General features: G+C 46.9%; 1 protein-coding gene across 1 annotated transcript; it reads right to left on the bottom strand.

The window, feature by feature from the left end:
* Window positions 1-1,793: 1,793 nt before the first annotated feature.
* On the bottom strand, window positions 1,794-6,854 carry LOC150020277 (protein SPATA31F1-like). The gene is made up of 3 exons (XM_090267397.1): window positions 6,739-6,854; window positions 5,543-5,674; window positions 1,794-4,731 (listed from the first exon to the last, which is right to left on the bottom strand). The coding sequence occupies exons 1-3, from the start codon at window positions 6,852-6,854 to the stop codon at window positions 1,794-1,796; spliced, it is 3,186 nt and encodes a 1,061-aa protein (XP_090123523.1).
* Window positions 6,855-10,954: the final 4,100 nt, after the last annotated feature.

Genomic DNA, 10,954 nt, shown 5'->3' with positions numbered 1-10,954 from the left:
CTAGGGGTTAGACCCCCATCTCTTAGGCATAGCATAACCATTCAGAGGGGGACACGTTCTTGTTTCTTCTCTGGCTTTTCTACATCCTGCTAGCAGTGAACACACTGTGCTAAGTGATGGGGTCTATCAGTAGGAAGGGAGCTCTGGATTTTCCTAGGACTCAGTAAGGAGGGGCAACCCACAGTTTCCCCTACCACATTATAAGGAAGTGATAGCACTTCCTATGCTTCCTCCCATTCTTGGCTCCTCTGTGGTGGGTCAGAAGGTGGGAATGCAGAGGTGTCCAAAACAGACGTCCATTTCATACTCTCAGGGTAGCTTCTTTGTCTGTTTCCCAGTTCTCCCCTCCCATTCCCATGTACCCCTGGTTCCTGGCTAAATGCTAGGATGCCACACCTGTTCTCTTTCTCCTTTTCAAACCCCATCTTCTTCCTCATGCTCTATGCATCTAGACTCAGCTTTCTCTGCCATTTCTCCCACTGTGTTTCAAGAGCACCTACTTTACACATATGATCACCAAATTCAACCACTTCCTCACACCCGCAGGCTCACACACTGTTACCAAATTCGTATGCCCTAAAAACAAAACAGGAGACTTCTGGTCAAGATGGCAGCATAGATAAACACAGCTTGCCTCCTCGTACAGTCACATCAAAATTACAACTAAATTATAAAACAACCATCACCCAGAACCAGCAGAAATCGAGCTGATTAGAAGTCTGACAACTACAGAATTACAGAAACCACAGACACTGAGACTGATAGGAGGGACAGAGGTGCAGAATGGGCTAGTCCCACATCCATGTGTGGTGATAAAAATTCAGGAGGGATATCTCAGGTTAGAGGAATCTCAGGATTTACTGATGGATTGAATGTGGATTGTTATGAAAAAACATCAGGGATGACACTAATATTTTCCTAAAGACATGGAAAGATGGTAGAGGTCAGACTGAATTCTATCTTGGCTTCCCATGATATCATCAGGCCCTGAGGTGCAATGTGGACATGAGGATAGTACTGAAAGTAGGAGTGGCCGGGAATCAACAGGGAAAATTCACAGTTGCCTTTAATTGGAATGGTGGATACTATGATTGGAGCATGTTTCGTATGTGTGATTGGGTGATGGTGGTGGGTGGGGAATCAGGAGTTCAGTTTATTATTTTGAGATGAATATTGGACATCCAAGTATCTATGCTGATTAGACAATTTGGGCGTGAGACACTGGCTATCCCATGAGTTCACGAGCTATGTTGTGCAAGTCCTGTGTCATGTTCATTGTTGTGTTTGCTAGAGTACTTTGCACAGAGTAAATACTCAAATATTTAAATTGTTGAACATAAGATGCTTATCAAGGTCATTTTTATTTTGATCCTTCTGGAGTCCTTATCGGCAGAGGATGCCCCATTTCATAGTGCTTATTGTGTTAACATAGTGATTCTTGCTTCCCCAGTCCAGACTTTGGATTCAAATACTATTAAGGCCTTACTATATGCTAGCCATTATCCTAAGCCCTGGGTATGTGAGACTCTATGCTATTTATTCAGGCAAGAACAAAGGAGAAACTGAACACAAGGAGAGGTAGTAAAAATAGAGGAAAAGGTTGGGCTGGGAGGAGTTGGTGTGGAATGCTGACTAGACAGGAAGGACATTTCAGCCTCCCTGATGCCTTCCCTTAACACACCACAGAGGAGAGAAGGAGCAGACAGACAAGTCTTTGATTAGAGATATAGACTGTATTTTGGGTGGCACCCTACCCCACTTGCACATAATTAAAGTGACAGTAGCAGTCCTCTTCAAGGGATGCAGACTCTGGAGAGCCGACAACATCTTTTAATTGTGCTGGGTGTTCTTGAGCAGGGCAGCATTTTCCTCTGAGGGCAGAACTGAGAGTTGGATGGGTTCCCTGATTGGATGGCACAAGCCACTCGAGAACAGTGCTGAGGGCGGTGGCAAGGGTGGCCCAAGCCTGAAGCAGAGTGGAGGTGATTGGAGCAGGAGAGGTGCTGGAGCTTACTGTCTGGGGAATGGGAGACATCCAAGAACGGGCCCACCTGCTTCTCAGTAGGGGGAGGTTGGGCCATGGGGTCCCCTCTTGTCTCCTTCTCTGTCTTAGTTCTCTCCATGGGACTTTTGGCTGGAGCCAGCCCCTTTTCTACACTTTCTTTTTTGGTATTGGCCATTTTCACAGCTCTCAAAAACATGGGTTCCCTCTGCCCATTGCCTTTTGCCTTGATGTTTATACGCTGCAGAAAGGATTTCATCTTATTTGTCCAGCCCGATTCTGGAAGGTGGGGCCTGTTGTGACAATGGGCTGGCATCACCTGCCTCTGTGAAACCCAGCCTTGCAAAGTTTGGTGCTGCCATGGCTTATGCTGAATGAGATGGCCCAGGAAAGGAGACACCTGGAACCCCACACGCTGGACGCTCTCAGGAATCCTTGCTGGTTTGAGGCTGACATTGAGCCTGGTGGGACTGTCTTGCAGGTCATTTTTCTTAGATTTCCCCCCCATAGGGACTCCTGGAGGAGGCTCTGGGGGTTCAAGCTGAGCATGATGCTGGGACCTGTGTGGACAGGGAGCATCAAGGTGAAAGCCAAGTTCCTGTGGCCAGAGGCTTTGGGGAGTCCTGTTCAGAAGCATCCCTTCTGGCCTCTGGGCTTGAGCAGGGTGGCTTTTTTCTCTTGCTGAGGTGGTCACAAATCCTGCATCTTCTTCTCCTTGGTCTCCTGCCAATTGTGGTTTCCCTGAATGCTTTTCCTTTTTAGCCAGTATGTGAACTAGAGCTGAATATTTGCTTTTGCCAGGGCTTTGGGACTCAGGGCTCCAAGGCTCCTCCAGGCTGGTCTTGTTCACACTGGCCTCCAACTGAACACAAAGCACCTGGCCCTCTGTCATTGCCCCAGAGGGTTGTGACATCCTGGAGGACCCATGGACAGAGCCATGGGGTGTTGCTTGGCGACTAGGTTGCTTCTGGTTCTGCTGCACTGCCTTTAACTCAAGGGCCAGCTGTTCTTTAAGGTAGAGCCATTTTGTATCTGGGGCATGGGGAGTGTTTGGTGGGATGGACAGTTTCTGGAGCAATGTTTTTACTTTGTTGTTTAAACTCCCAAGAGACGCCTGTGGGGGTGTGGTTGCTGAGCATCCAGTTTGTTCCCTGGACTCCCTTGCCTTTGTGTGAATTCCCCGTTGTATCTCTAGGGTTTTCTTTCTCTGATGGAAATTTAGTTTGGCCAAGAGGGATTCCTTGAGTACATAGGGCCTAGCAGACTCTGTCTGTCTTTCTCGAGGCTCCATCTCAATCATTCCTTCCACTGGCACTTTAGGCTCAAAGTCGTCTGCAGTGTCCGCACAGGTCTCATTGACACCTTGAAAGCATGGTACAGGCCTTATACATTGCTCTTCAGGTAAGATCACCTGAGTTGGAGGTTCTGTTAAGGTTTTGACAGGTTCAGGTATCACCTCTGTGATTATAGCTTGAGGAGGTATTGCTGAGGCCATGGCCTTGGAGGGACCCACAGAATAAAGAGAAGGCAGCCCTGACAAGAAGGCCGCATACTTGTGACATAAAATTGTCTCCAGTTTCTCAATGACTTCCTTGGACAGGGCTTGGGCTGGCTTAGGATGTTCAATGACATCTTCTGGGAAGGTCTGTTGCTGCTGATCAAGGGACGCTGGCATCCGAGGTATAGTCTTCTGCTGTAGGTCAGGGTCGATTGCTGCCTGTAGCTCCAGTGGTTTGCTTTCTGGGATGCAGGTGAAGGCATCCACTTCAAGGCCTCCAGGAGTAGTGCACTCATAAGACCTATAGACTTGGGCAGGGATCTTGCCCTCATGAATCTGCCCACATTTGGAGTCAATGTGGCTCTGCATTATTGCCTTGACTCGGTCAAATAAGTGTGGTATGCGGACTGGGTCCTCAAACGGTGAGCAAGGGTCACCAGCATCAATGGCTTTCAGGGCCAAGGGTTGGGGAACACTCACACTGGCTAGGGCTGTGCAGCTCTGAGATGGAGTCTGCTGGTGAGTGAGGGACAGGAGCAACTGGTAGGACTGCTGGACCCTTGGGGGCAAGCCCCAGCGATGGTGACTCAGCTGCCTCTGGAGGTGAAATTTTAGCAGCTCTCGGGAGTCCACAGTTGTGCAGAGGGAGTTGGGCTTTCCCGGAGTTTCAGGAGATTGGGCTGTGTCACAAGACTTATGTGGCACAGGGGTCTGGGTGTGCTGAGCTCTCTGGAAAACAGCTGGCAAACTGCACTGGTGCTCGAGCTGCCTCTGCAGCATGTGCCCCTCTAAGGCTTCACACTGGGCCAGAGTCAGAAATGGGACATGGACCTGGACTGGTGGATGGTCACATGGCATGACAGAATTTGGTGATGGTGTGGGACAGGGTGGGCCTGACTTGGGTAAGAAGGAGCGTTCCTTGAGGAAAAGGGAATGGGTTAAATATTCCTGATCCATTAATTGTGATGCTGAAGGTGTTTCAGGTGAAAGTGAAAGTTCTTGAGAGCATATGGCAGGATGCTCCAGACTATGCTCAAAAGACATGTTAGACTTGGGCAAAATCTCTAGGGAAGAGGAGCCCTGTGATGGTGCTGGAGAAGTGGGGGAGATCAGAGTGTTCTCACCCACCAGCAACTGCTTAATCTCCAGTGCCATAGCATTGCAGATTTGGCAGGAGGTATCTGCACACAGTAGTCGCCGCGCACTTCCCTCCTGAGGAAGCCAGCTCTGGCTAGAAGAGAAAACATGGCTACTGTTACTGATGGTCTCAGGCAACCCATAGGCGTACAGGGCCATGAGTGACTGGGAGGTGGGTGAGTTGTCTGCTGACCTACATTGTGAAGTTTAACCAAAAGATGGGAACAAATGATGAGGGAGCCAATGGTTAGCTGATAGGGAATCACCAAGTTCATGAGCAGGTAGAACTTGGACTCCGTCTCATTTGGGACGGTGAAGGCCACTGCGAGGTATTTAGTATTCCCAAGCTATGTAGAATGAAGTCCTTGTTGGAACTGTGCTTCCTGGGGACTGTGAGGTGTATACAACATCTCTTGGGAGCCAATCTCATTCTCTAGAGTTTTTAAGAAAAGGATGAGATGACAAGAAACTGGGCTTCCTCAAGACAGAAGGGGAAGTAATGTCAGCAGTTTTTAGGGGTCTCCCCTAGAAAGGGTGGAGATGTAAGGAGAATATGACAATGATGACTTATTTATGCACTTATATACCCATTCTCTTAGCCGGCTAACTTGTCTTGTGGCTGAGTACAAACCCATGTAGGGTCTTTTATGAATTAAGCACTAGTCAAATTCTGAGTTCTAGAACCATTGTGAGCCTAGCCCAGAGCAGAACTGGAGACTCCTCCCTCCTGAGACGTCTGATCCCCCTTTGCCCTGGGAACCCTCTCAACCAGGGCTGCAGCCTCCACTGTGTGTCACCCACTTTTCATCCATTCTCCCTCTTCTCCTCATTCCTGTCCCAGGCCAAGCAGAGAAATCATCACAGTCCAGGCTGGATCTGGGACACTACAAAGAGTGAGTGATCACCTTTTCATGAAAGACAGCAGCTCCCATGGCTCCTCAGCTTCTTTCCAGGAAGGTCTCCTAGCTGAGAAACCAGGAGACCGCATTATATGAAATGAGAGGGCATTCAGGGACATCCTATAGGCAGCGAAAGGCCTTTGAATGAGAAGAGACTGAAAACCTCAACAGTCCATGCTCTAAGGCCTGTCTGAGTACAGCTTAACCAGTCACGATGTGCTGTCCTGGACCTAACCTCATTAGGTCTTCACAGCTGTGCTGTGAGTGAGGCAGGGTCTTCAGAGGCCCATTTCATGGATAAAAGACTGAGATCTGAAGTGGCTTTCACAGGGTTATCTAAATCCTAACTAGCATTGCTAAGGACATCTGTCCTACTTCCTTATTCTTCACTCCCTGGGCAGAGGTGTTGAATTTTGGAACAATCCCTGGCTCTGACTTCCCACCCAAGAAATTCTGCTGGGAGAATTTGTCAACTTGAGGGACCCAGTCTATGGAACCTTGCTCATAGTGGAGGGGAGTGAGAGAAGACACTGGGACTTTACCTCTTAATGCTGCATCTCTAGCCTTTCGCGGGATTTTTCGGTGATGCTTAGAGACAAAAAAGTTAGAGTGTGAAGCTGGGACACCATGTTCTTTTTCATGTTCATAATAAGACAAAACTAATATAAATTTCCAAGTTCCTTTCTGTGTATGTCTCTGTTTAACACACTTACATACATTTCTTTCCTCTATTCCATACTTTTCACCCCAACATTTCATTTTCTAGTTATTTCTCCTTTACTTCAAGGCTCTCCTTATTCCTTACTTCCTGTCCCCTTTCCCAGGACTAGTTCTCAAGGGGGCTAACCATGACACAGGAGGGATGGTGGAACAGATTAAATGGTGACGGTAATTAGTTCTTACAGCCCTAGGACTTTTGCTTACTAAGTCTACCAACCAGAAGAAGCCCCCATATTAGGATGTCTTTTGAGATCCAGTGAGGTAGATTCCATTTCATCCAGTTCTCTACCGAAGGTAGAGACCTGAGAAAGGTAGGCTCTGAGGAAAGTACGATATTAGAATAACTGGATATATGGTATAAAAGTTAGCGAGGAAGGTAAAAAGAGACTGAGATCTTAAAAAACTTCCTATCTGAGACTTAATTAGTTCAATTGTGGTGTTAATGTTTCCTTACCAGGCAGCAGCTTGTTTTAGGTTCCAACCTTAATCCATGGTAACTCCTTTTCACTTGCCAGATAATTAGGAAAATAATGAAGAATGTGCCGTATAAATATAAGAAATAATCAACATTCCGAAGAACAAAAGTAAAGCTTAACATGATTTAAAGCTTATTAGCATGAGGATGCTAGCCATCCCTATATATCAGTGGTCAGGATCCTAGTGCTTAATGACCTCATAGAGGATGGAACCAGGTCAGCAGACTGCATCACCAAGCAGTTTTGTTTCACAAGGCAGGTGTAGTGTCAAAGACTTTTATCTGTTTTAGGGAAGTTTGTGTGGTGACTCAGTTTGTAGATTACAGTGTCTGGTTGTCTGTAAAGGTTGTGGAGCCAGAGACTAAAAGTGCCCACTCACAGGCAGTGTCTATGCTCCCCTTTGCCTTCACTCTCCACACCCTGCAACAGTCTGAGGGCTTGGCTCTCTCCTTCCTGACAAGTGTCTGGTCACCCATCCCCAGAAAACTGAGTGTTTAGGGACACAGGGTACCTTGAAACATAGCCCAGGCCTTAGACACTGCTCTTCAGGTAAGATCATCTGAGTCAGAAGTTCCGTTAAGATAACCATACCTTACTGAATTCCAAAAGGAAAAAACATGGAGGAAACTTAAATGCATATCACTAAGTGAAAGAAGTCAGTCTGAAAAGACTACATACTGTGTGATTCCAGCTACATTCTAGAAAAGATAAAAGCATGGAAACAATAAACAGATCAGTGATTATCAGGGTTTTTTTGTTGTTGTTGTTTTTGTTTTTTTGGTAGCAATCAGTAGGCAGAGCAAAGAGGATTGGAGGTACAGAGGAAACTCCACCAACTCCCCTGCTTGTACTAGAAATGTAGCTGAGAAGCACAGAGAAGCTTAGGGAGGGCGGGGTCTGGTTATTGCTTGGCCATGGAGAGATTTGATGTTATAGGCAATGGTGAGTGGAAATCAGAGGTGTATAAAGGGGACCATAGTTGATGTGGCAGGAAAAGGCCACAGTGGTAGTATCTCTGAAACTGAAACTCTTTCACGACAACATGCACAGCACGGTGTCCTACAACGGCGCAACCTCTGAGGCCTTCCCAGTCAGCAGCGGAGTAAAGCAGGGCTGCGTCCTCGCGCCTACGCTGTTCGGAATCTTCTTCTCCATGCTCCTCCAATACGCCTTTAAGGACTGCAGCGAGGGTGTCTTCATTCACACCAGATCCGATGGCAAGCTCTACAACCTGGCCCGTCTACGAGCCAAGACCAAAGTCAAAGAGGTGCTCATCCGTGAGATGCTCTTCGCCGACGACGCAGCTTTGACATCACACTCTGAAGAGGGACTCCAGCAGCTAGTCACTTGCCTTTCCCACGCATGCAAGGAGTTCGGACTAGCCATCAGCCTGACGAAGACGAATGTTATGGCTCAAGGCACGGGGACTCCCCCATGCATCACCATCGACGGATACACCCTGGAGGTTGTCAACGACTTCACTTACCTCGGGTCCACCATCTCGAGCTCTCTGTCAGTCGACTTGGAGGTCAACCGGAGAATCGCCAGGGCAGCCACAGTTATGGCCAGACTGAACCGGCGAGCGTGGAACAATTCCAGCCTCACTGAGAAAACCAGACTGCGCATCTACCAAGCCTGCGTACTCAGCACTCTCCTCTATGGCAGCGAGACGTGGACCACCTACGCAAGGCACGAAAGGAAACTCAACAGCTTCCACATGAGGTGCCTGCGACGCGTCCTGCATGTCGCCTGGCAGGATAAGGTCCCCAACACCGAGGTGCTGAAGCGAGCCAATATGTGCAGTTTGCATGCAGTTCTTAGCGAGAGACGCCTCAGGTGGCTCGGCCATGTCAAAAGAATGGATGCAGGCCGTATCCCCAAAGACCTCCTCTACGGCGAGCTAGCAGAAGGCAAGAGGATGACAGGGCGCCCAAAACTGCGGTTCAAAGACATCTGCAAAAAGGACATGACACAATGCTCCATCAATCTCAACACATGGGAAGTTCAAGCAGACGACCGCCTAGCCTGGAGGCTCGCGGTCAGGCAAGGTACGTCACGGGCAGAGGCTGCGCGCAACGAGGAGGCGGTCCAGAAAAGATCGAGGCGGAAGCAGCGTCAGCAGCAGCAACAACAGCCATCTGCCTTCACCTGTAACAAGTGTGGCAGGGATTGTCACTCCCGAATCGGACTGCACAGCCATTCTCGGCGGTGCAGATAGACTCTCGAGAAGCTACGCCATCGTCTCTCGAGACGGACGGCTGCCGACGACGACGACGGTAGTATCTCTATATTTATGTATGTGGGGGAAGGGAAGCCTTCATTGTGGTGGAAAGAAAATTTAAACATTGCTTTAAAAAAAAATTATTTGTTTTGTTTGTTTATTTATTTTTAGAGAGAGGGGAAAGGAGAAAGAGAGGGAGAGAAACATTACTGTGTGGTTGCCTCTCACTCACGCCCCCAACTGGGGACCTAATGTGCAACCTAGTCATGTGCCCTGACTGGGAATCGAACCAGCGACACTTGGTTCACAGGCTGACGCTCAATCCACTGATCCCCAGCAGCCAGGGCTACACACTGCTTTTAATGAGGCAAGTGAATCTGCCTCCCTTCTGGAGCACTATCTAGTCGTTGTAGCTGTTGTTGTAGCTGTTGTTGGTGGTGGTGTTGTTATCATTATCATCCTCGATCTGCCTCTACTCATGTGACAGCATTCTGCTTGGGAGGAAATGGTTTTCTATAGAGATAAGTAACCAGTTCCAAATAAGGGTCACAACCTAACTGCTGCTTGTGGACCTACATATCTTCTCTGCATGTGTGCTGTTTACGTGAGGAATTTTTTTGTTTTTTTAACCTGATTTTGGTAACTTTTAGAGAGTCTTTATTTTTTCCCCCAACCAGCTCGAGGACCTATCACTTCTATACCTTGACTATTAATTAATTGATTAATTAATTTTAAAAGTATTTATTTATATTTATTTTATTTATTTTTTATTTTAATTTATTTTTTATTGTTTTTCTATTACAGCTATTCCATTTTTACCCCCTTTGCTCTCCCCTGCTCCACCCACCTCCCCCTTCTCCCACAGTCCATCCCCATTAAGTTGTCCATGTCCATGGGTCCTTTATACATGTTCCTTGACTAGACCCTTCCCATGCTTTGCCTCCTTCTCCTTCCTCCCTCCTCCCCTCTGGTCACTGTCAGTCTGTTCCTTGTTTCCATGCCTCTGGTTCTATTTTGCTCATTTGTTTTGTTCATTAGGTTCCTGTTATAGATGAGATCATATGGTATTTGTCTTTCGCCACCTGGCTTATTTCACTTAGCATAATACTCTCCAGTTCCATCCATGTTTTTGCTAAAGATAGGAGTTCCTTCTTTCTTTCTGCTGCGTAGTATTCCATTGTGTAAATGTACCATGGTTTTTTGATCCACTCATTCACTGATGGGCACTAAGGTTGTTTCTAGCACTTGGCTATTATATATAATGCTGCTATGAACATAGGGGTGCCTAGGTTCTTTTGAATTGGTGTTTCAGGATTCTTAGGGCATATTTCTTATGGTATATTGCTAGATCAAAAGGCAGTTCCATTTTTAGTTTTTTGAGGAAATTTCATACCGTTTTCCACAGTGGCTGCACCAGTCTGCATTCCCACCAGCAGTGCACTAGGGTTCCCTTTTGTCCACATCCTTGTCGACACTTGTTGTTTGTTGATTTGTTGATGGCGGCCTTTCTGACCAGTGTGAGGTGGTATCTCATTGTGGTTTTAATTTGCATCTCTCTGATGGCTAGTGATGTTGAGCATTCTTTCCTATGCCTGTGGCCCTCCGTATGTCCTCCTTGGACATTTTTTAATTGGATTGTTTGTCTTCCTGGTGTTGAGTCATATGAGTTCTTTATATATTTTGGAGATCAAACCCTTGACTGAGGTATCATTGGCAAATATGTTTTCCCATATGGTTGGTTCCCTTTTCATTTTGTTGATATTTTCTTTAGCTGAGCAGAAGCTTTTTAGTTTGATGTAGTCCCATTTGTTTATTCTTTCCTTTATTTCCTTTGCCCTAGGAGATATATCAGCAAAACTATTGCTATGTGGGATATCCAAAATTTTCCTGCCTATGTTTTCCTCTAGGACTTTTATGGTGTCATGGCTTACATTTAAGCCTTTTATCTATCTTGAGTTTATTCTGGTGTATGGTGTAAGTTGGTGGTCTAGTTTCATTTTT

This window comes from Furipterus horrens, unplaced genomic scaffold (assembly GCF_987537825.1).
Source record: "Furipterus horrens unplaced genomic scaffold, mFurHor1.1.pri manual_scaffold_2, whole genome shotgun sequence".
NCBI lineage: Eukaryota > Metazoa > Chordata > Mammalia > Chiroptera > Furipteridae > Furipterus > Furipterus horrens.
The sequence above is the reverse complement of the archived record's forward strand: the minus strand, read 5'-3'. Positions and strand labels throughout refer to the sequence as shown.

Excerpts from the sequence above, each read along its gene's own strand:
- LOC150020277 (XM_090267397.1), bottom strand. The coding sequence starts at position 6,854 with ATGTTAAGCTTTACTTTTGTTCTTCGGAATGTTGATTATTTCTTATAT. Across the intron at positions 5,675-6,738 it reads AGGAGTTACCATGGATTAAG|GCCTTTCGCTGCCTATAGGA; the intron begins GTTGGAACCTAA and ends TCTCATTCAAAG. Across the intron at positions 4,732-5,542 it reads CTGCTGTCTTTCATGAAAAG|CCAGAGCTGGCTTCCTCAGG; the intron begins GTGATCACTCAC and ends TTTCTCTTCTAG.